Consider the following 25,451-nt stretch of genomic DNA (forward strand, 5'->3'; position numbering starts at 1 on the left):
CGCCGAAGCGGAAGAGTGACGAACCGCTCAGTGAAGAATGATCTGCTTTCTCAAGCGGTTGAGATCCGCCGTTCAACCATGCATCCTGAGCCGTCGGACGCGGACATGGGCGAGGTTTCGCGCATCTTCAAGCAGAAGAGCAGATCGGGTGCAAAAGGGCCCCAAGTCGGGTCGGAGAACGAAGCGCGGATTCTGGCTAGCTCTGGAAACTTCTAGACCGGGAGATGGGTAATTTGATGATAATAATAATAATAACCCATTAATTATGATTAAAATATAATAATAAAACCATTTATAAAAAATATTGAGACTGGAAAACCACTGACTGGGTAAGGAAGGAAATGATGCTTTGGCTTCGATCTTGATTTGTGATCAAAGTTGATCAAACTCGATTTGATAGAGTCGATATAACATAAATATGATATGAAAATTTACGATCCGTAAGTTAGAAAGCAAGTCAAATAAAAGATAAAAATGGAATTGCACACAAGTTTCTTCCGTGTATTCGTCGAGCATTTCGTAGCTGCATGCTCTTCTCTTCATGCATCTGACCAAGTAATATTGTAATCCCCTCTCTGCAGCTCCGGTATGCCCAACGCGTCCCACACCGCCGGAGATGCATTGACAACGTTGTTGGGACACGGTGGTGTGTAGTTCTGCTCGGCTTCGCAGCCTTCGACGGAGCTGCACTCGTCGACGACCTTCGCCAGCAAGGACCGCCCGTTGGCGCTGATTCGAATGCTCCTGTTGCACCGGCTGCCGCCGTCGAACCATCCGGTGGACAAGGCAACGGCCATCTCGGTGTCGTTATGGTACTGACCGTCGCACGCCCCTGGGCCTCCGCCGTCGCCGTTGATTGCGAAACTGACGATCATCATCTGGGCCGGCGTAGAGCTGGTCACCGGCGGCGAGCACTGGTACTGGGGGTACATCTCGCCATCTTTGCAGCATTCTGAGTAGTTATCGGTGTTGCAGCTGTGGGACTTACCACGGAGGTAGCCACTGGCGGTGCATGGAGGCTCGGTGAGCGAGCAGCGAAAGCAGCTGCCGGCGCAAACATTTAAGGTTATGGCCAAGGAAGCTAGAGAAATCGCCATGCTCAAGTGTATACAGATTGGAGCTATATATAGAGAAATACACCTCAATGGCTAAGGAACATAGAGAGTGAGAGAGAGAGAGAGAGTGGTCGCACACAAAGATGCGATAGAGGGAAACCAACTCAACCATCGGTCGCGTAACCTTTGGTTGCATTCAATGAATCCAAATTAAAGAGATTATTTCCGTGCGTTGTTAATTTGTGATTGGTTTCCTTTTCCCTCATAAACATGGCACAGACATTGACTTTGGTCAATGCCTTTGTCGTTGATTTGGTCAATATATTTGACATTGACTTTGATCAATGCTTTCTGGAAGCTAATTATATATTATCCCTTCTAGTTAATTATCTTTAGTATTTTAGTTTTCATACTTTAAAAAATATACTGACATCTATGTTCATTTAGACATCAGTTTTATCGATGAAAATATGAAATAAAAAATATATATAATTTTAATGTTCGATGGTGTCGACGTCAATACAATTGCTTGATCGCCTCTAACGATGATAAGATCCGCTCTTAGCGTGACACCACCCACCTCCATGAAAAGTGCGTCATCAACCTCATCATTACCCACTCTGTTGTCACGGACAAAGTTCTAAACATGATGTTTGATGTAGTACTTATGTATGTCCGTGTCTTTCTGTTTGTTCATTCTTTACACAGCATGTAGAGGAACGGTCGAAGGCTTAACAATCTCATTTTAGTTGGGTTTGGTGGCCTTCTTAGGCTTGTAAATAAAAGTCATGTCATGTAGACACTTGTAAGAGATATTCGATCTGTAATGGATCATTTTGATCCTTTATTGTGTAACCGTTCAAAGAAGCTTGTATGTAACATCCTCCATTTTTAAAAATTTAATAAATGCATGTTTGTAAATATGATGATTATTTAATAATTTTTTAATTAAATAATATTATATTAAAAGTTTATGGCTATGGACCTAAGAGTGAATATTAAAATTTTGATATGATTTATGAAAGATTCGGATTTAAATTAAATAAAAAAATGATGGACATATGTCATTAGCTAACCTAAAGTTGGTGTCGCTTATGTTTGCTGATACCTAGCCCTTTTCATATATGCATGACACCTTACAACTCTTGTACTAGCCAAACCCAAGTAATTAAAGTAATTAGAAGAAAAAGAAGAGGAAGAGGAAGCTTTGCTTGAGGTTTTGCATCAACTCCCCATATTTGGGAATCAAACTCTTCTAAGACAAGTATTCTAATCTCATCCCATAGTAATCCTAATTTCTGTTTTCATTTTAATTCTATATAATTCGAAAGATTTCAGTTTAGCACCAAATCTTTCTTTCGTTTTGATACAAAGTCATGAATCTATAATTTTTCGGTAATCTAACCTCTATGCATTGTTTCAAACCTAACTTTTAGCACTGGACTCTGATTTAGGTAAAGTCTAATTCATTTGAAAGTAGACTTAAAGATCTTTATTTTGATACTAAGATCGAATGATTTAGAGTTTAGATGCCTACTCAGACTTATGTTTTAATTAACTATATAGATTCTATAAAATATGGAATGTAATTTCTGACCTCTTGTTGCTTAATTGTTTATAACTTCCTATTGGGAACTAGACTCAAATATCTTTCTATGTATATCTAATTTAAAATTTTTGGAATACAAATGCAAGCTGAAAATATCTATTTTTCTCGACCCTATGGATTCAGTAAAACAGAGCTGATGTTTTTAGATATTTCACTACGAAATTATTTGTACCTCCCTATTGTAAACTTCAATTCTAGCAAAACTTAATTTATCTAAAAATAAATTAACACATATTTCGAATGACACCTATTTTATATAAATTAGAGCATAATTGGTTATCTAAATAATTTATGAAATATATCTATTAAATTATGTCGAGCTTTGATCGATTTTGCCTCATCTTCTTTCTTCTTTTTGGAAATCAATTTAAGTAAAAACCCTTACTTAAATTAAGTTTTACATTATTGCCTTGAATTCTTGTATACTTTTGTCCTTCAATTATTTGTATACTTGTATTTATTATATAAAGTTCAAGTTTGTATTGCAATGTTTCGTATAGTCACATGCATTCCGTTGTTTCCGCATGTGTTTCTGATATGTCTCAATTTTATTGTTCACTATCCTTTTGTACTTTGGTATTTGTAGGATAAATATGAACATTTGCCAGAAATGGTAAAGGGAGTTATGCTTGGAGCCCGTGATGTTATGTCGGCCCCCTATGACTTCACTCAGACGTGGGTGGATGGAGCTCTCAAATGTGGGAGACTTATGTTTGGTGGTCATTTAGAAATGGATGGACTATATTATGTTATGATCCCACTTTACCTTCTATTATGTGTTTGACATGATATCCAAGACTTTGGCTGTGTTTCTATATATATGCTTTAGATAAGAATGAAATAAATGCAACATCATGTGACATTTGAGCTTTTATTCATGTTTTGTTCTTTGATATGTTTCCAAAATATTTATATGTCTTTGTTATACCTTAAAATATACCATATGTTATGGATATACTCCTTATGCCAATGATATGCTCCAGTTATCTTTTCTCAATTATATGAACAAAACATGCTTCTAATGAAACGACATCGTAATTCTGCATTCAAACAGAATATGCCTCTGTTTTCATCTTGTATCTCTGTCTTATATTTTTGATACCTTATTTGTTTGAAAATCGTCCTCTTTGTTATAGATATGTTAATCACTTGCTGAGCTTTATATGCTTATCCCGTTGCTAGATAAAATTTTCAGGATAGCTTATCACTCACTAAAATGTGTAAATTGGATTGAGGTAGAGGAAAGCTAGAAAATTTTGGGGCAAATATTTCGTATTTGATAGGTTGAAGTTGTATATATTCCTTTTGTGTGTAATGAAATATCAATGACAAATCTAGATCGATGTATCTTGTAAATATTTGGAAAGTACCTCTCATGTCGGAATTTTTGGGAATGTTAAGCTTAAGATGTGTAATGATATAAACTTATTATATATTTTAGTCATGTGATTGTATAGATTGCCACACTTTTGGATTTATGATGTGGTTATGGTTTAGTTAAGTTGGCTTTTGATTTTGTGAATCATTAAGTGATACGATGGTATGTTTATAAACTGCACGGGTTTTATGAATTATGGATTATATAAGTAAATTTTGACCCTGGGTGTTTTCTTAGTAACCTCAAATATGTGATTGGATCCTAAATTGTTTGTGGAATTATAATATAATAAATTTAGGGGGGCATGACATTGTAAAGTCTGTTTATAATTTGCATTGTCTATGAAGTATTTCCTGTAATGTTTGCTTGTGGATCCCGAGTGAGGCGCTTTCTCTAACCCATTTTCTCTTTTGTAGGTCCTAAGGGACCATGGGAGGTTTCGATGAGGCTGACCATTACGGACGGACACGCAAGGGTGTCGCACGACTTAGGTAAAAGCAACTAAGTCCGCGACAGATGGTATTAGAGCGGGATAAGCATTCATAGAAACACTTGGCATGCAAACGTAGGGGACCAAGCGGGGCTGCGTTGATGGCAGTCAGCACACGCGTGACCGTTTGGGGGAAAACAAGCATGGAGATGTAGGGAAAAGGAGTCGCTCGGAGGAGCGGGCATTTGAGATTGGCATTCAGAGGAATGGCCAACCCTTCGCACAAGAGGCACCACGAGAACAAGCAAGCTTGGAAGAATCTGGAACACACAAAGGTTAGGATAGCTGAGTCTGAGCTACAGCTCGACGTTGACAACTATACTTGATGATGCTCAAGGCAAGTGAAGTGCTTGGTAAAGGATGAGACCATGCAATGTGGAATGAGTTGCTCAGCGACCGAAAGAGTTGTGCAAAACTCATAGAGGTGAGGTGAATTGCTAACTCAAAGAATTCGGTACTCATACATGAGCTTGTATGCAAATGATGGAATGTTCGCGGCCATCCCAAGGCGACCGAAACTCGGCGCCATGGAGCATTGAAACTTTCTCTTCGGCATGTGAAGGATACGTTCGTAGGAGGCTGAAGTGTGTAGCGAGTTCAACATGTTGCTAGGCCTTGAGTGGTGCAGTGGAGGTTGTATTGACGTGGAGTCACAATCTAGCAACTGTGTTTATAGGAGGCAAAATAATGCATAATTTGTTCAACAAATCGGAGTAGTCCAAGGGGATGGTGGTCTCTGAAACGAAGAGAGATGTTGCTCTAGCGGGATAGATATCCAAGAGGGATAAGTCCTTGCTCTCTAGAAGGAGAATCATGTGTAATAGACCGTATATGTTAAGGAGGAGTACCTCAAAAATAACAACTTCACGAAGCTCAATGGACCAAGCGAGCGGCGAGGAGTCATTGCATGATCTCGCTTGAGAGAATGCATTGGTGGATGCATTGCGAGATCAAGTGGGGAAGCAACTGAAAGCAACACAAATGAAGGCACACTTGGAGTCGATATGAAGATCGGACTTAAGGGAGGGTTGACCCGTGGAATGGTAGGCGCGAGAGCCACCATCAACTCAATGTAAAAAAACGAGGAGCGGAGAAACTTGGGTATAACTTGGCGAGGTGCCCATACTGCATAAAGGGAGCCAACATAGAAGATAGAATATGAAGCAGAGGCACAGTGCTTTCCTTGGATAGAGGCCAAGGACATGAACTTTTATAGAGGCAAGAGCAGGATCATGTTGTTCCATGGGTCCTTCATTCTGACGGAGCGGACTCATCTTGCATGGTGCCAAAGACGAAGGGAGCTTCTGGGCACATGCACCTTATCTCGGAGAAGCATTTGATGGAGGAATTAAGGCGGATCAACTTGCGGAGGCGAAGTTGGGTTCAAAAGGCCCTGACATAGGGCAAGAGGACGCAGAGGCGGGTACTCTTGAAGAATATACCACAGTGTTGTCATTCAAGTTGCCACGAAAGAAGCGATGCGCAGTGGAGATTGTGCTAGTAGGGGCAGAGGCCCAGGATCCAGACAATAGTGCACCATTTCAAGCGAAGTCGGTGGAATTCGGGGGCTATTAGGTGACAGACTATCCTAGGACAGTGCTTCATCTATGTGTGACCCAAGAGCGGGTGGATAAAAGTCGATTGCCAAAGGAGCGAACAAAATTGAAGGTGGAAGAGACCCTATGATGTATTGGCAGAGGCCACACATGGAGGGATTACAATTCGAGTTCAATCTCATTAGAATCAGAATGCAATAAAGATGTCACTAGGAGGCGACATGGTGCAGCGAATCATAGTGGAACAGCTCGTGGCAATGTGATACACATGACAAGTCCCGTGAGGGATTATATCATACGGAGATATGATCGGGAGCTACTGGAAGCTCCACTTTGGTGAACAACATACGGCAAGAAGAGCTATGGATTCAAAGAGTGAAGGTCGTGGTACCGCAGAGGCGGGTCTTCCATGCGTGCATTGAATTTTACATCGAATGAAAGCCTTGGTCATCAGCATATGGGGGTTGTGTTCCACCAAGAAAAAAGTCCAAATGCAAGTACCAGAGTCCCATGGGAGGGACTTGATCATGCAGAGGTATAATCGAAGCAGCTAGAGAGTTGGACTGCTTCAGAGTCCATATTCGTTTAAGGGAGCCCGACAAATCAGAAGACAAGGTCGAGTAAGCGAACGTTGCTACCAAGGAAGCTAAGGAGAACAGAATTGGTACAAATCCTATAACGTGATGGTAGAGGCCATGCATGAGAGTTGCAGTATATTTTTCCATCGACCAAAGGGAGCTGCTTGGAGAATACAAAGGTGTTGAAGCAGGGGGTTGAAAGGGGCGAGGAAGCGACGACGAGTCCAGAGAGACTTAACTACCTAAAATCAAGCATTAGTTAGAATGGAGGTGGACTCGGAGGAGTGCCATAGAGACATATCTACTGATCATGAAGAAAAGGGATGCAGATGCGAGGCGACGGATAGTAGGGCCATAGGCATGGCAGCGCCATGGTACCGTAGAGGTAGGACTTCCGTGAAAGTCATTAATCCTTTGCTCTCATGGAGGGAGAGTACATGGTCGTGAAAGGGACCGAGGAGGTAGAGGATGCAGAGGCAAACTCCAAGTACCGAGACAAGGCTGAAGGGCAGAGGCCAAGGAACTTCATAAGACCGGTGTCAACGAGCTTCTCATCAAGATAGCCTAAAGTGAAGGACTTCGGGTCATGCAAGAGCACATGACCAAGGAACGAAGCAGATAGTATGTGATGTTGTACCTTTGCTACTCAATGGAGTAGGCGGCCGGGTTGATGGAGAAGACGGTACAATCCCAGAGGCGACCAAATCTATTAGAGAATTACTCCAAGTTGTGGTGAAAACTTCCTGAAGTTCGATGACATTGAGAAGGTGAATCACAGTAGCTAACTCAATGCAAGGAGTGCAAACATTTCGAGTGCTTTAGAAGTGTGAGCGAAGAGCAAGCGAAGATTAGTAACTAGCTCGATGCATGGAGTACAACTCTTGAGGAGGTGGGCGAAGTCAAGTAACCATTGTCTTCTCAACTCTTAAGAGAATGGGCGAAACCGAGTACCCCAATGCTCTTATCTATCCAGTAGATGAGCTATGTACATATTCAAAGACCATTCAAAGATATTAGAAGACAATAGTTGTCAAATCCTCACCAATGATGATCAGTGCTACTGAGAGTAGATTATCCACTTTATTTCCCAACAGAATGTCAATCAAAAACGGAAGTGATGCGAATCTACTTGAAAGTGACAACTAAGTGAAAGAAGAGTCAATAAGCAACTTTTGTGGAGGAATGACCCAAAACTTTAGAAGTTTACGAGGCGATGCTCGTTAAAGCTCCAACAAGCATCCACCGAGTTCAAGCAGCATAAGGCATTTAAGAGACTGGTGCATATTAAAGATGGTCTTTTCCTTTATCTGGAGGATCCGTAAGAACCAACAATGATCAACAAAACTCAGCCAACCCCACACTAGAGAGTCATTAGTGAGTTGAAGCAGCATGGCGGATCAAAGGTTCGACTACTTAAAAACAACAACAGAGAGCAGGGTAGGAGCCAAGAGGTGCATTGCAGCTGGAGCAGAAGATTGAAAACTCAACAAAGGTGAGGTGTTGCAGTGTCAGCAAAGGCTTCGACGAGAACGTCGAAGGAATAAGTGGGGGAGAATGTCACGGACAAAGTTTCATGATGTTTGATTCAGTACTTATGTATGTCCATGTCTTTTTGTTTGTTCATGCTTTGCACAACATGTAGAGGAACGGTCGAAGGCTCAACAGCCCCATTTTTAGTTGGGTTTGGTGTCCTTCTTAGGCTTGTAAATAAAAGTCATGTTATGTAGACACTTACGAGAGATATTCGATTTATAGTTGACAATTTTAACCCTTTGTTGTGCAATCATTCAGAGCTTATAAAGTCTATTTATAATTTGTATTGTCGATGAAGTATTTCCTGGAATGTTTACTTGTGGATCCCGAGTGAAACGCTTTCTCTAACCCGTTTTCTCTTTTATTGGTCTTAAGGGACCATGGGAGGTTTCGGGGAGACTGACATTTACGAACGGACACACAATGATACCACACGACTTAAGCAAAACCAGCTAAGTTTATGATACTGCATCACTCTGCATTTATATTAATATTGATACAGTTACTGAGCAACAACTATGTTAACATTAAGATAAATAGTGGTGGTCGTCACAACGTCTAGAAGATGGTCAACCTCAACCTAAAGCTATAATTGTCGAAGCTCCTATTGGTCCCCTTGTTGTTGCTTACATCTGCATCGACCATGATGTCGCTCAACATAAAGGACGTGGGTTGAATTCATCCCACAAAAATAAATTGAATTAAGTTTGATCTAAATATATTATGAAATTTATAAAAATAAATTGAATTCGTTCCACGAAATTTTTTTTTGCTTGGTTGGTACACGTTACTAATTAGTGATATGTGATCAAAATCTTGCTATTAGCAATTTAGGCTTTTAAAATGTAAGCTAACACCTTCTAAATTTGCAGGTTTGGATCATCAAGAAACCAATTACTCATGTGTAAATATTTATTTTTTTTATTCAAGATTGTTTATTTTAATTTTTTTGTATTCGAATTCGTTTCGGATAATAGCGCAAATTATAAAACCAATTAAATTCAATGATACCAATTATTTTGTCATCTCCTTTCCCGCAATAATATTTTACATAGATTATATATTTTGCCTGATTGAAATATAATTAATAATTAAGACCTTACGATTAAGGATCCAAGTCTTTATAATCTAAACTAGTTTATGCTTTTTAATCTTGTAGGAGAGGGATTTGGATCCTCAATCTAAAAAAGTGAATATTGTATATTATTACCAGACTAATCTTCTTTTTATGTAACCTATACTTATTTTAGGCGTAAATATGTATTTTTTATTCAACCAAAATTCTATTTGAAACATATATTTTTTTTTCTATTTGAACTCGTTGTTCAGATTATTATCTAAACTTAAGCTTGTTAGATTAGGAGTCAAATCCTATATAGACCAATGTTTGATCATTCTCTTTTACTCGTGAATATTTTCATAGTAATCATAAATTTTTTATGCATAATATATAATGCAATGTTATAGTTAAAAAAAAACTATTAGGTGATTTAACACATTATAGATGTTGTTTATGACATTAAATGAAAAGCAAAAAATATAAAATATAAAATAATATCTTCATCTAGAATTTACCGGCTCAATAAACAAGAAATGTGTACTCTGTTGGAGCAAAATATAATTGGAAAATTCAGAAAACTTGATGCAATCAAAGTCCCTAAGAACAACATGACATGTGTGTTTTCTCACAGCATTAATATTCCTCTAGCTAAATCCGATGAATTCCAAACGTCCATTTCCAACACTGACACCCTTTCCTTGTGTGGCGATCTTCGCCCGCCATCTATGGCTTGAGATCCAAAAGTCAATCGCTGTGATTGTTGGACCGTGCGTGAGAACATCATCAGGAGAATGGAAAGAACATGGTCGCTCGTTTTGACTTTGACTTCTTTTCGTTTGAATCGTGAAGCATTTCTCCTCCTTATATATATATATATATATATAATTGTTTTTTCCTTTAAACAAGGAAACGATTCTCCCATTAATATTGCTATAATTTGATTCTTGTTTAAGTATATATTCGATCGAACTCGATTCGGATTATGACTCCCGCCGTGTTTGAATGGCGACCTCTCGAATCATCTATTGTGGAGGACTTCTTCCACGTGGACGGGAATAGCTGGTCTTACAAATTTGCGTCGAATGAGGAGTTGCCTCATCGTCTCTTCTTTCCTCTGTGCTCATCCCCCGCTTTGTCTGTCTCCCCATTGCAAAAGATAACGAAAATGACTAGCTCCGGCAGCGCCACCGGGCCCCACGCCCTCTTCGTGACCGCTCCCTACCAAGGTCACTTCGCCCCGGCCGTCGACCTCGCCATCAAGCTGGCCGCCAGGGGCTTCGTCGTCACGTTCGCCTGCACAGAGGCCTTCCAACACCAGCGCACCGCCTCCGGTGCCTCCTCCGCGGACCACCGCGACGTCTTCGCCGGCGCACGCTCCAGGGGCCTCGACATCCGCTACGAGCTCGTCAGCGACGGCCTGCCGGTGTCCTTCGACCGCCATTCGCACCCCGAGCAGTTCTACTCCGCCCTCCTCCACCTCCTCCCCTCCCACGTCGACGAGCTGATCCGGAAGCTCCTCCTCTCTGAGGCCCCCGTCGACTTCATCCTCACCGACACCTTCTTCTCGTGGGCGTCCACCCTGGCCAAGAACCATGGCCTGCCGTGCGTCTCCTTCTGGACCAAGCCGGCGCTCGTCTTCACCCTCTACTACCACATGGACCTCCTCATCGCCAACGGCCACTTCGCTTCTCCCGGTAAGGAACGATCGCCATGGCGTTTGTTTGTCTCGTTATTGACCGTTACGTTGTTCGTGGTGTGCGTTTAGAGAATCGCAAGGACACCATCACCTACATACCGGGCATTCCGGCGATCGAGACGACCGACCTCGCGTCGTACCTTCGGGAGACGGACACCACCACGCCCTTACAGCAGATGATCGCCAGGTCATTCGAGGAGGTCAAGAGGTGCGACTTCGTGCTAGCCAACACCGTGCAGGAGCTCGAAGAGGAGACCATCGCCGTGCTGCAGCAGGAGCAGCCGTTCTACGCCGTCGGGCCGGTCTTTCCCGACGGCTTCACCGGGGGCACCGTCATGACCTCCCTCTGGCCCGAGTCGGATTGTTCGTCGTGGCTCGACTCCATGCCGCCGAGCTCCGTGCTCTATGTCTCGTTCGGAAGCATCGCCTCTGTCAGCAAAAAAGATTTTGAGGAGATCGCCTACGGGGTCTTGAACAGTAAGGCCAACTTCGTATGGGTGCTTCGACCGGGGAGCTCGAGCTCCGGCGCCGCCAACCCACTTCCTCAAGGGTTCTTCGAGGCGAGCCGCGAGCGGGGGATGGTGGTGCCGTGGTGCCGCCAGCGAGAGGTTCTGCAGCATCCTGCGGTCGGCGCCTTCTTGACGCACTGCGGGTGGAACTCGGTGGCGGAGAGCATGTGGTGCGGCGTGCCGATGCTGTGCTTCCCGCTGTTCTCGGACCAGCCGCCCAACCGGAAGCTGGTGGTTGAGAATCTGGGAATAGGGATGGATCTCGGGGAAATCGGTGAGGTTAGCAGAGGCAAAGTGTCGAGCAGAATCGACGACCTGATGGGAGGGGAAGGCGGTGCAGAACTGAGGAGGAAGATGAAAGAGGTGAAGAAGGCCGTGCAGGGTGCGGTGGCTCCGCATGGTTCGTCGCAAAAGAACTTGGATCAATTCACCGCCGATCTACTCGGACTTCTCTCACAAAAGAAGGCATCAGCTGTCACAGAGACGAAGAGGAGTTAGGCATACATAGCCAAGTTTTTAGAGCGTAATTTAGAATAACATGTACCCCTTACAGGTACTTTAAATTACAGCTATTTTCTCCAGTAAATGTGATGTATTATTATTCAGCTCACAAAAAATTGCAACTCAATGTAACTTTATGGTCATAATTTTAAGATTATGATAAATAAGTGGCATCATTTGTGTCCAACCTTTAATCTAAATTAATTCATTAATTTCGTTTGATCTAAATTATTGATCAAAATATTTTGATTGAAATTGATAATAATATACTTAATTTTACAGTTTGAGAAATATGACCACTTTACTCACTCTCATATCTTGCGGCATCGAAAGCAACACGAATTACGCAGTAGAACAGAGAAGACACTTCAAACACAGTAGCTGTTTCAGAACCTCAAGAAGATCGCAAAGGATACATGGGTGGCGGAGACGATGGCCGAGTGGTTCAAGGGCACTGGAACTCCTTGGGGACTATCTTGCCACAGTAGTTGAGGAGCAGGCTGAGGTCGACGAGGACGTTGAGGTTGATGCCGAGGACCTTGGCCTTGAGTGTGGTGCAGAGGCACACCGCCGCCTCGAGGTCGACGAGGCCGTCGATGAGAGTGCAGCACTCGCACGGCTGCTCGGGGAACTTGCCGACGCCGACGGTGATGAGGCCGTTGAGCACGTTGGCGCAGGCGACCAGTTTGAGGGTGTCGATGGGGCACTTGCCGTAGGAAGGCTTCGGGGTGGGCTAGGGTGGCTTGGGGGTCGGGGTGGGGCAGGTGCCGCAGGCACTGGTGAGGGAGAAGAAGAGGAGGTTGAGGGCAAGCAAGAGGCCGAGTGATGCTTAGGCTTTGGACAAAATGAGAAGCATACGGATCATCCGCAGCATACAAAAACAGGGTTGCGAGCTCTACCTAAACCAGCTAGAGAGTGGCTCATCACATTAGCAGATCTACAGAGGTGAGAGACTTCCACCACTCTAAGTCTGTCAAAAAGGTGGAAAATATCGCAAAAAAAAGGACAAAGCGTCTGTCTTGATCCGTAAATGTGTTCATTGGAGGAGTTCAGCAGCCTCGAGTCCTTCCCACAATGCCAACACCGCAGCCATCAGACGGCTTTCTGCCTTTGCACGGGCCACCACCGAGCCAAAGGGGTGTGTTCGCCGAGTCCTGAACGGAGAATCCAGTACCGGAAGGGTGGTCAATAATAATGAATGAGCCATCAAAAGTTAGACAGTAACACAAACTTACCTGTAGGACTCCTGCCCCATCCCCTCTAGTCTCTACATAGCTCTCGGTACCTGGGAGCTGCATATGGGGTTACGTCGCACAGTTGTTGCAGAGAAAGATGACGAGGGAAGACATGTGGACGATGAATCCGGTGGGCAAAGAGTTTTAGCTGGCATCACATGTCGGCTTGTGTCGTACCTACTCCACGGGATGAATCCGGTGGGCAAAGAGCTTTAGCTGGAATCACATGCGGCTTGTTTCCTTCCTGCTCTGCGTGATGTAGCACGCATCGCGATAACTTGTTCTCATCTGTTTATTTCCTGGCAATCTCATCGCTATAACTTGTTCTCATCTTTTGATTGTGGTCTCTTATGTACTGTTGCTATGAAATAAAGGCTACTGTGTCTCCTGTAAACTTACCATGGAGATCCAGAATTATCGAAGAAGAAGAAGGAGCCCACTGGGTGTGAAGAGCAGAAGAAAATAACTGTTGTTCAGACGAAGCAATTCCCTGCACAAGAACGAAACTCCAGTTATTAAGATGGGTTACGTGAGCCATGTGATACCACCGCAGCTTCTCAAGCACGAAACCAAGTTGTCCTTCCTCAGGCAATGCCCTGCATCGTCATGCGTGGTGACAATTAAGTACGTCAATGCCGATATGGTTGACTGCGCTGCTTGTGGGGTGTTTGATGAATTGTCAACCCTGCAGATGAGACCATGTGGTGAAACGGCTTCGTAGTATGTGCGCAGTTGAAGAAGCTGTGGATGGAACGGACAACGGTATTGTAAATAGTTAGAAAATCCTTTCTTAGCCACACTGGTCTATCAATCACTATTGTAATCGTTACCATCATGATCGTGATCATATTTCTTGTAATATTCAATTGTGAATGGGATGACCGTCCGTCGTGAGGCGCGGCGTACCGAACAGGTTTCCTGGTCAAACAGCGCGCAGCGGCCATATTTGCCTGCCTTTTCCAGAGTTGAAATCACCTGCTCGGCTGACCATCTCAACACTCAAAAACAGCATCCTTGATTTTTCTAAAGGAAAATTGGGTATCAAATACTTTTTATTGTCAGTGTATAACTAACTAATACAACATTTTATGGATCAAACACAATCCCAACTCTCCCCCACTGGATGCTAAAGAGGACGTAAAAGCTACCACTCTGCAAGTAGACCAATTTGTGGGTTCACATAATGAGAGTTCATCAACGGGAAAGGACATATCGCATAAAAAGCAGTGTTTTCCAAAGAGCAATTCCACTGCAAGTGCAATCATGGTGCCGATTCCCACAAGACAAATTCTACGGCCACAGAGAAAAGGTAACTACTGTTCTTCAACATAATTAAGAAAATAGCACGCATATGCATCCATGTCGAGAAGAGAGCATAAAAAAGAAGCATTCAGAATGCGTATATATTATTCCAGTTGCAGGATCACCAAATAAAGTCAAGGAACCGATGTAAAGAAGCATCAGCAGATTGCCCGGTTGCTCTTGAGGCTGTCACAAGACCTCGAACAATGTCTTATGGTTCCCCACCAAGCTCCACCCGCAGATTGTCATATGGATAAACTTTGGGTGCCTATGAATAGCAGCAAAATAACATTAGGAAGACGCCACAAGTTAAATAAAGAATCCACTTTGGCTATTGTTAATAAGCTCCTCATTTACAAATCAGCCTACTCTTGTAGCCAAATGAATGTTGTCCTCAAGTCATAAATGCATGATTTGCACTAAACTAAAATGTCAAGAAAGAAAATGAAATATAAACAATGTGCTCATGAGGAACAAGGCTGTAACACCAGATGCTTATCAGACGTAATAATCTGATAAAAGGTTAGTCAGGACAAAATACAAATCTTCACTTAATACATTAGAATCCAGTGCAATAAACTAAAATGTCAAGAAAGAAAATGAAATATAAACAAAGTGCTTCTGAGGAACAATGCTGTAACACCAGATGCTTATCAGATGTAATAATTTACTAAAAGGTTAGCCAGGACAAAATACAAATCTTCACTAAATACATTAGAATCCAGTGCAATATACCCAAAAGTATTTCCAAACCAAATTAAAGGTGTTTAGTTTTCAGAATTTTAAACTCAACCAAGCGGAACTACGGAAAAGGCTGAACCAAAACCAACAGGAAATTATTCTGCTCAGTTTGGTTTCACAATTACTGTTTCCTAGAATACATATGAACACAAGCATAACATGCCAGTTTGGTTGATTTTCTTGGTTTCATCAACTCCTGCACAACCCTACCCAGAACCTTGCTCCAAGAAAATCTGATTATCAATGAAAAAATAACATATATATCGTCTGGGCACAAAATCATTAATTTTGATACCTACTAAAGTTGCAGTCGCACAACATGGTGCCCAATTTGCAAGTATCCATGCTACAGATCCTGTATAGGAAATGAAAGTTAGCTTTGACTATGCCGTAAAAGATGTACTTGGAATTGTCTACTGCTCCTATTGAGCACTGCTGATCCAATCTTAATGAAAAACGACATTATCAATTGCATCATTTGGGAGATTTGGGTACACAGACATATGGTTCTTCTGGTGTACTTGTTTGGTCATTGTAATATTAATTCATTAATAACCAGTGATATAAATGTCAGAGCCTCTTCTTGTTATCTTCAAAGGGAATGAAGAGAGTTGCTAGTCACTAAAATAATCGAACCCTCATCATACATGCATGATCAATTCATCAAGTGAGTTACTTAAGTCAAGGCAATCCTTGGTACCATGTAATGGTTGGACCTTTGTGCGTTGGTGACCAGGGTAAGTCGCACACATTAACTGATCCCAAACCTCGCTGACGGTAGCCTAGTACACTGGACTGTCCTTTCTCACTCCTATTTAGTCATGTCACGATCACAAGCAAGATGGAATTACCATTACTAATAATTGATTGTAATACTATATAGCTCCGATACTATACAGCTCTGTAAACAAAGAGTTGAGTCACTTCTATCAGGACACACCATATACCATTACATTAACAATAATACTGTAATAATGGTGGCACCAAGTAAACAAGGAAAGGATGTTTCTAGCCACTAACACCTGTGGAGACCATATTTGCAATTTATTTAAGTGTATGAATTATCAGTACATACATGTACAATATGTATTAAGGGGACAAGAACATATGAAACTTAAGTGAATATACGCATAAGGTTCACAACCCAATTATAAGCAAGCTTGGGTACAAAACTTGGGCGGGCCCTAAACCAAAAAAATATTAACCCGACTAGATCTTTGGTCATACTCAGGTTAAAGCCTAAGCAACCCAACCAGCCTTTTCCAATCTAACACAGCTATATTGGGAAGAACATGACCATACTTTAGCTTTCGATGTCGAAGAACTCCAATCCCCAAATGTTCTTTTTCTTCTATGGCCTCAAAAGCATTTGATCATCTTTTGCTGCAACTCATGGAATAGCCTGCTCTGAACTTAGGTCAATGGAACTAGGACAACAATAAGGTCAACTCACGGATTCAACCACGGTTAGAGTTGTCAGGATAGTCCTCTGTTTACATCTAACCTGCTCCACCTTTCCCAGATTGCAGCCCTACATTCAATAAGCAGTCTAGAACAAGACATGATATAATGAAAATATAATCATCTATAAACTACTCTATAAACCAACTACAGAAATATAATGATCAACTCATCAACCATCTATAGTCTAGGCATTTAAGGGTGCAGATTCCACCTATGTAGTAAAGCACCACCCAAGCAGCTGTCTCGTACAAAAAACACTCCAACTCCTTGATAAGACTGATACACGAAAAGGAATTACAAGGACAACAACAAAACCTCAGTTTGGCCCTGATGTTGTTTCTATGTGGCATGGTCTGTATGGTACTTTTTTTCCTGTTTGTGAAGATTCAAGCTGAGCCCTCCGCACAAAACCAACTTCAGGTTTTGTGTTTTTACCAAACTTCAAGATGTACTTTCACATTATTGTTAAAACTCAAATTGTACATGAAAAGTTCTAGATACGTGGTTCTTTATTTATTTTTTATCCCTTTGGTCATCTTAGTCCTCCAAACCTTCTTCAAGATTATATGACACGGAGAAGGATAACTGTGGACAGGGACGCTATGCTGCTCATGGAATCTTGAGATGCATGAGGGTAGCAACAATTATCTATTCTTTCAATTCAACAGATACTAGTAGTCTTCTGATGCTTTTATAAGGTTCCACACAATAATAATGTTTGCTTTTAGTTCCAAGTCTTCCTAATATAAGTAGGAGTCGTCCTGAAACTCCGGAAGACAGAAAGGGATCCCCAAGTTTCCCAGTGAACATCAATAAGACTAGTATAATGCCATCGATAGGGTTAAAATTTGACTCTGATGCTCGAGAAAATCTAATTGATGTAAATAATCAATACTCGAAACTGGATGTAGATGCACACTGGAATCCAAGGAAAGCCAAAGGACTCACATAGGGTATCTTGGACGCTTTGTCGTTCCAGACAGCAAGCAAACCGAGCGATGCGAAGAAGCTGAGCCCTCCGCACAGCCATGCCAACGCTTCGTACTAATTAAAGTGTCACAGAATGGCATACACATCCATTTCGCAATAAATCAAGAATCAAATCAACAACAAGAAACAAAAACCCTAATTGTTAGGAGGATGAGCGCACCTTTCCTACGGTGGGGGCGATCCGATCTATACAGGGTTCCGGGAAAGGGGTACCGTTGTCCCAAAGCAGATCGTGGTCAGCCGGCAGCTATCAAGCCAAGATCGAGAATTTGATGGGGAACAAGAGAGAAGGGAAAGGGAAACAAAAAGGATCGGGGGCGAAATTTTACAGGCTTGTCGGGGACGATGTGCTTGCCGAGGGGGAAGCCCATGCCGGAGCGCGACCGGAGGGCGGAGGCGGCGGATCGGGCCGCCACGCCGTTGCCGCCCATGATGCGAGACGCGACGCCGCTCAGTCTCCCGGCCATTTCTCCCTCGCGAGCTTCTCTCCTTGCTAACGACTGGGATTTCGTTTCGATCGCAGAGGCTTGCATACCATGGGTGTCTCGCGACGGTATTCATACTCGGGTGCCGCAGGTAGGGCTTTACCGGATCCGTTGCGCACGTAACACGAACCGATAAAAGACCACGGGGTTTTCTCGACGTGGATCCGGATCTGTAATTTCGGGTCGGGTACCGGACATTTGCCAGCTTAACGGGTCTATTTATTTTAGCGGGTCCCTTGGCACAGCAAGTGCGACATCGCCGGTATTTAATGGAAGGGAGTACACATAATAGTGTATTATTTTTTTCATATCCAAATTTATTCGACTTCCTTAAAGTAATACTTTTACGATAATTCAAGACAAATTGAAGTAGAAAAAATAGATAATCAAATCGAATGTGAATTTGGATAGAGTTAAATTAATCGATATGCTTACTCATTGATAAATAATAATAACATCTTTGTCTACCTTATTTTTTTTATTTTCACAATCTGAGATATGAGTCGAAAAATCGATATCTTGATGAAAAAAATTAATATATCCAGTCTTATCTTTATATTTAGAAAAATTATTTTTAATATTTGAAATGTTCTCTTCCTCAAGAAAAATCTACTTCGAATTAAATAATAATAATTTCTCTAAAACTTTTGGTATGATTTCTCTAATCAAGTGAATTAATTAACAAGAGAAACTGGTTAGTGAGAATAGAGTAGAAAAGCAATTAGATTTTATCACCATGTCTTCATCACAGGTGACCTCTCAACCACGCAAAGTCATGTAGAAAGCACATTATAAACAGCAAGCAAAATCATTGGAAGAAGAGAGACTCTGAAGACAGTACAGACGAACGTGGCCATAACCTAAGAGTTCACCTCAAGTTCAACTCGAAGAAACAGTAGAGCAGCAAACAACCAAGCACTTCAGTGGTCACACACACATGGAAAGTTCAGAGAGACACATCGGGTCGTACTAACTCTTAACACCTCCAAGTTAGAGTCAGGCTAAGCTTCTTCAGCATATGCCGGTTCAAGGATCTCGGACTCGGCATCCTGCACCTCCTTCTCTGTCTTCTTTCCTTTCTTGGACTTGTAGTACACACTCATAAAAGTCCCAACTGCACCATACTTCTGACGGCAGTGCTCATAGTGTGACCCATCGAACATCCGCCAAAAGTTCTTCTCGGTGAGCTCAGATACGGCATACTGAGGCTGGAAACTATGGTTCTGGATCAGCCACTCTTCAAGATTGCGGACTGCTTCGGCACCATTGAACTCCTCACCCCTAAACACAGGACCCGGGGCATAGTACACACCGATGTCTGTGAACATTTGGGCATAGCTCGTGTCCCCCTGGCGGTGATGATGCTCGAAGCCTGGCTCTGGGTACACCATCGTTTTCACGGGAAGCTTAAACAATCGATGGGGACATAGCCATATTGGATAAACCTGCATAACATCAAAAGAAAGCCAATTTAAGTTGTCTGTATGTACTATGTAGCATGCATCAACAAAAAGAAGCTTGAATTTTTTGTTTTCTATACATAAACCAGTTTCTTAGGATTAAAGATTGAATAGCATGATGTGGAATTCCTTGAACACCTGATCTAGGAGTAACATTTAATATGTGTTTGGGTTCAATCTATTAGCAAGACTAAAAATTTATACTATTCATCAATCATTGGCATTAGTTCTGAGACTAAACAAAATCATATCAATGGTTGCTGAGTCACCAATAGGTACCTCCATTTCATGATGACAATACTCGAGAGCCTCCCCAACTTTGTAGAGAGGAACCAAGAGATCCTGGATCACATGCATCTCATGGTAATAGTTTCTGATTGATTCACCCTGTGTGGCCTTAAGCAAAGAAACCTTTGGTGGCATCATCCAGCCCAAAAGCCATCTGAACCACCATTGGTCTCCGAATGGCAGAATCAACTTGCCTTCCCAATACAAGCATCTTGTGTGCCTATGGTAATACTCTCGGGTGGGAATGTACTCCACAAACTCGCCCCTCTTGAGTGCCGTCTGTGCATGCTGATAAAACCAAGGTTTAAACCACCACCCTACATTGTTGATGACATTCCCCTTCTTCTTTGCTTCTTCCTTGGAGGCATACCTACCAGTCATGTGCACAGCCTCGGTTGGAGTGTAGATCATTCCCTCGACAAAATCTGGAACTTTTGACGGATCCCCATCTCTGGGTGCAAAAGAATCAGCGTAAGCCTGTGCAAGTTCCTTCAGGGTTCCCCTGTGCGGGCTATAGGTAAGCCTCATATATTCCTTAATGGGAATTAGTTTTATCTCTGCAGAAACTAGGAGACCAAGAGTTCCTTGAGACCAAGGAATCCCATAGAAAAGGTCAGAGTACTCGTTGTCCTTTGTACACCTCACAACTCGGCCATCAGCAAGAACAACTTCCATGGCAACAACTGTGTCAGAAAAGAGCCCATAAATGTGTGAGCTCCCCTCGATTCCATAACCATTAATAAGTCCACCTACAGTGAGATCATCAAGTTCGGCAACTACCGCAAGTGCAAGGTTCATAGGAACTGTATATCTAGTTATCTGACCCATATTAACAAGAGGCTCCACCTTAGCAACCATTCGCTCTTTATCAACCTCAATAATGTTTCTAAATGCCGAGAGATCAACTTCAAAATGTCGTACACGTTTATAATCAACATTGCGCATGCCAACAGCAATATACGGTTTCCTGGCCGTGCACACAAGACCATCTTTCTTGGGATCTCTCTGCTTGAGGCGATTCACAACTTTCTTAACATTCTCCTCGTGTTCCTTCTGGCGACGCTTTTCTGATCTCATAGCAGATTTCACATCACCTAGAAATAATTTGAAGTAGATAAAGCAAGAAACTGGAAGCACAACAAAAATGACAACAATCCATCGGAACTGGACCAGATAGTCCACCAAAACTTTCTTCCTTTTGGGTCGCAAAGGTGCTTGTAGATCAGACATGCTTCGAACCTGAATTTTGACAAGACAAAATGGTGAGCAAACCGTTTGATATTCTGTCACATTTGAGATTGAACTGCAAATTACAGACAAGCAAGAATTCATAAAGTAAACTAAAAAAATTGCATTCAGAATAACCAGTGAAAGGAAAGAAAGGGACTGTCATGCAGCTGAAAAGTCCAACTTGGCTCTTCTCCTTATCACAAAGTTTGTCTTCTTGATATTTCCTTTAGGATAAACATTGTCTAGTAAACTCAAAGCAAGGAAAGTCCTAACAACCAACATAACACAAGAGTCTGAAAGTGCCCTTTCAATAAAAATCCCAAAACTGTATCATGAGCAAGAAAACTATTTGATTATCTATACATTAATAAGTTTTAGATAGTGGGTCATGGAAAGTCCTTTACTGCTTCATGTATCATAACTCAAAATAATGTAGAAGCTTCGGAATTTAAGGAGACTAAACCTGAAAACTTCAGACCCTTTCTACGGCCCATAATGGTTGGAGTTAAAAACACCAGACCACCCAACTTTTCATACACCAGTAAACATTAACCGAACTTTCCACAATTGTAATTGATATACACACAAGTAAAAGGATGATACATGTATACGGTAAAGAAGACTCATTAACCTAATCCATATCTTTGTAGGGTGTGACTGTTGAGAATATAGATCAGGAAATATGAGCACAACAATGTGAAATCATGCATCGGTTCGAAGAAGCCACCAGGTGTACTGGATAACTCAAATAAGCAATCTCATTCAACCAAAGGAAATAAAACCCACAGTGATTACTTGGAAAATATCCACTTAAAAAGCTGGCATCAAACGTTCTGCTTTCTCATTGATAGATGGGCATAATGGTAACTATGAGTGATAAGCTTGCCACTGACCATGCAAGAGGTTCTTAGATGCCTGCCCGTTTAATCTACAAATTGCTCCAAACGAAAAAAAGGGAGCAAGAACCAATTGTTCATGAACGGTGAAGGTTCATATCAGAATGAACATAGAAGACCCTGGGGAAACATACAAAATAAGAGAACATCTAATCATCATCACATTTTGCTAGTGTGTGCTAGAGTTTTTGCAAGTGTTGTGGTCGATCAAAAGTAACACAAGTCTTTAACAACCACATCTAGATGGACTTTTTCCTACTCACAGGTTAAAAGACATGAACTGGATCAAAGTGAACAAGACCCAGCAACATCACGCAGCGGACAAAGATTTCCAACAAGTGCCACCTAGAAAATAAAGAGGAAAAAAACAAAACCACTTGAATAGCTGCCACACTTGATGTCTCTAGCAATTGAACGTTGTACTAGAAGTTAAAAAACAGTGTTTTTGATCTATAGATCTGAGGGATGACCACTGATCTCGCAAGGGAAACTAAGATCTTGACAAAACCACTTAAATCCCTCCGTCAGCTACCTTACTTAGTTGGTAAGACCTTGACAGTTTATCGCAAAGTACTTACTCGAATCTCACAATCATCACTTCCCCTTTGCAAAATAATAATAATGATGATGAGCTACCCAAATTTTCACCTTTTTTTGGAGGAAAAAATAAACAAACTACTACAACATTAGCATGAATTGGTAGACTAGCAACTATATTTACTGAACTATGCACAGAAGGGGGTAAACAACAAGTATCTATGGAAAAAGAAATGCTTACCAAATCAAGGACGTTCAAAGAAATAAATGATGCCGGATTCAGTTACTCAAACAAAAAAGAAAAACAGAAAAGGGCAGAACTTTTTTCTTTTGCACAGAAGAAGAAACTAATTAAGTAAATCGATAAACTTTGACAGATGAAACAAAGTTGAAATTTTGATCATAGCGTGAGACACTACGAAGCACGAAACCAAGATTCTACTCTTGCCAGCGACAATTACGCCACAGGAAAGTAGTAACAGAAAGATCCACACACACACAAAGAAGCAAACAAAAAGGCAAGCTTTTTCGCAAGGTTTCTTCAAGAGGAGGAGCAGGGGGACCTGATGGACGACGGACGAGAAGGGAGCGAGGTACGGCCGCCGAGGCCTCTGTGGAAGTAGGGATGGGGCCGGCCAACGCTTTTGGAGATGAGGTTAATATAACGAGAAAAGAAGCTCATACGTTGCGCTCTGCAGGCTTTTTAACGATCAAATTTCAAATAGCGGATGATATCCTCAATGATATGTCTTTCGATTTTTATATTATTTAAAAATTATATTAATTTTTTTATATTTTTATAAATATTTAATCTCAGTTGTAACGAGTAAAATATCTAATGGTAAACCGAAGTAAGATAAAATATACCCAATAATAAATCTTACAATATTTCTATCGGTAAAATCGACGATGTAAGGATAAATAAAATTAAATATTTTATTTTTTATAAATATAAATATTTTAATATAGTTTTAAAAGTATATAAACTGATATACTAAATATAACTAATTATAAGGGAAATCTATAATTAGTCTGATCAATATGATCCTATGGTTAGAATATTCCATGTCTGTTGAGACATTTTATTTTTTATTATTATTATTCATATTTTTAGAGAATAAAATAATGTTTTTTTATAAGTTGAATTTTTTTTTTGATAAGGGGTTATTCCCTCCTTAATGACACTTTGGGCTATGTTTTTTTTTGTTCTATTAAATAATAAATATTTTTAAAAATTATAATTAACTTAAGTCTAAGTATTTAAATTATTAATATCAATATTAATTTAATATTGATCTTGACGAGAGACTCGAATAAAAAAAATTACTCTTGCAAAGATGACTTGAATAGATTTATAAATACTAGATAAATCTACTATTGTTGACTTGAATTTAAACATTTTATATTAGTGGATTGAGATTCACCATATATATATATATATATATATATATATATATATAAGTTATTCATTTTAAGTGGAGTATATATTTTTGCCTGTGATTTGGGCAAGAGCATTAAATGCTGAAAATACATATATTAATAGGGTGTTATTAGAAGATCATGAGTTTGAGAGAGAGAAGTTGTTCCGATCCATATGAAAACAGAATTCATTGATAAGATTTGTCATCATTTTTGTTGTTTACTTAAATCCAGATCTAAAAAGGCAGGATATTCTCTGAAATTATTATCGATCAAAAGTATTAATAGTTTCCCAAACATATTATATATATATATATATATATATATATATATATATAATCGACATCTGGGTAGCATATATATTTTTATATTTTTATTAATAGAATCGACATATATATATGTATATATAAGAATGGAAGACATCTGGGTAGCATGAGATTATTTTTATTTATTCTCACTCCTAAACCTTTACTGATAGTGATTGTAATTTAATCTAACATTTCTATCTGTCAATCACAAGCACCTTGATCATGCTTCATACCCTGTATATAAAGATACTGTTTTGGTTAAGAGAGTTAATTACCTATTAACTCTTATAATTAGTTGTTATCTTTAATACTTTGGTTCATATATTTTTAAAAATTATATTGAGAACTTTATATTTATCAAAGTGAAAGATTTAATCTCGTTTCTTCTTATATCGTCGGATTAAAAATACTATACATAGTTAATGATAAATTAAAATGAAATAAAGTCTAAGCATACGACCAATGATAAATCATGTGATGTTATCATCGATAGAATCGATGAGTCAAAACGAGAATAAATATTTTACGACTTTTAAATGCATATGAATGTAAATTTTAAATATAACTAATTATAAAAATAATTTATAAATTTATATAAAATTAAATAGTAAAATAAGTATAGATCTGCTTTTACTTAGATCTTCTATAGTATTATAATACAACCACTCCAAAGCAGGATCTATCTTTATGGTGAGTGCAGAGGTAGGTATCATCTCTCTATCTCCTACTGTACTCCATATTATTTATCCCACAGAATGTGGAGGAGGAGGAGCTCAAAAAGAAAAAGGTTTGCACCATTAGTGGAGTTGAAATATGATAATGTTAGAGTAGTAGACCTTCTACTGAATAATGTGTACTCCAATGTGGCTCAGCTGAATCAAACCTCAGCAAAGATACTCACACGGCAGCTTGGCATGAATAGGTCGTGAACTGTTATGCCAGGAGAGAGAGAGAGAGAGAGAGAGAGGGGAGCATGCGCGGTGGAGAGGTGCTGTCCGGCAGATGTTGTCGGATCTGACGATGGGTTTTGAAACTCGAGTTAGAGGATGCCATGTGAACTCTCTGCCTTCAAACGAGGACAGTACTCCTCGGCATTCTTTCAGATCTCTTTCTCGAGCCGATCACGTCGTC

The 25,451-nt window shown here is 40.7% G+C and overlaps 4 protein-coding genes across 5 annotated transcripts; 1 reads left to right on the forward strand and 3 right to left on the reverse strand.

The window, feature by feature from the left end:
* Positions 1 to 409: 409 nt before the first annotated feature.
* LOC135639176 (putative ripening-related protein 4) lies at positions 410 to 1,097 on the reverse strand. Its single transcript, XM_065152970.1, has one exon. It carries the CDS (start codon positions 1,095 to 1,097, stop codon positions 540 to 542), a length of 558 nt encoding a protein of 185 aa, XP_065009042.1. The 3' UTR covers positions 410 to 539.
* Positions 1,098 to 10,241: 9,144 nt separating this feature from the next.
* On the forward strand, positions 10,242 to 12,138 carry LOC135638199 (UDP-glycosyltransferase 86A2-like). The gene is made up of 2 exons (XM_065151216.1): positions 10,242 to 10,953; positions 11,025 to 12,138. The coding sequence occupies exons 1-2, from the start codon at positions 10,242 to 10,244 to the stop codon at positions 11,960 to 11,962; spliced, it is 1,650 nt and encodes a 549-aa protein (XP_065007288.1). The 3' UTR covers positions 11,963 to 12,138.
* Positions 12,139 to 14,501: 2,363 nt separating this feature from the next.
* Positions 14,502 to 18,283, reverse strand: LOC103984842 (NADH dehydrogenase [ubiquinone] 1 beta subcomplex subunit 8, mitochondrial). Of its 2 annotated transcripts, XR_001977842.2 has the most exons (5): positions 18,027 to 18,243; positions 17,858 to 17,944; positions 17,656 to 17,751; positions 15,539 to 15,598; positions 14,502 to 14,770 (listed from the first exon to the last, which is right to left on the reverse strand). XR_001977842.2 is itself a non-coding variant. In XM_009402402.2 (4 exons), exons 1-4 carry the CDS (start codon positions 18,228 to 18,230, stop codon positions 14,714 to 14,716), a joined length of 444 nt encoding a protein of 147 aa, XP_009400677.2. In that variant the 5' UTR covers positions 18,231 to 18,283; the 3' UTR covers positions 14,502 to 14,713. The 2 variants fall into 2 exon arrangements, 1 of the variants encoding a protein (XP_009400677.2); XM_009402402.2 differs by lacking the exon at positions 15,539 to 15,598 and having other exon boundaries at positions 18,027 to 18,283.
* Positions 18,284 to 18,971: 688 nt separating this feature from the next.
* Positions 18,972 to 23,289, reverse strand: LOC103984843 (delta(24)-sterol reductase). The gene is made up of 3 exons (XM_018826683.2): positions 23,157 to 23,289; positions 19,922 to 21,169; positions 18,972 to 19,627 (listed from the first exon to the last, which is right to left on the reverse strand). The coding sequence occupies exons 2-3, from the start codon at positions 21,158 to 21,160 to the stop codon at positions 19,184 to 19,186; spliced, it is 1,683 nt and encodes a 560-aa protein (XP_018682228.2). The 5' UTR covers positions 21,161 to 21,169; positions 23,157 to 23,289; the 3' UTR covers positions 18,972 to 19,183.
* Between the last annotated feature and the right edge of the window lie 2,162 nt (positions 23,290 to 25,451).

The sequence above is a fragment of the Musa acuminata genome, chromosome BXJ3-5, assembly GCF_036884655.1.
Source record: "Musa acuminata AAA Group cultivar baxijiao chromosome BXJ3-5, Cavendish_Baxijiao_AAA, whole genome shotgun sequence".
In the NCBI taxonomy this organism is placed as follows: domain Eukaryota; kingdom Viridiplantae; phylum Streptophyta; class Magnoliopsida; order Zingiberales; family Musaceae; genus Musa; species Musa acuminata.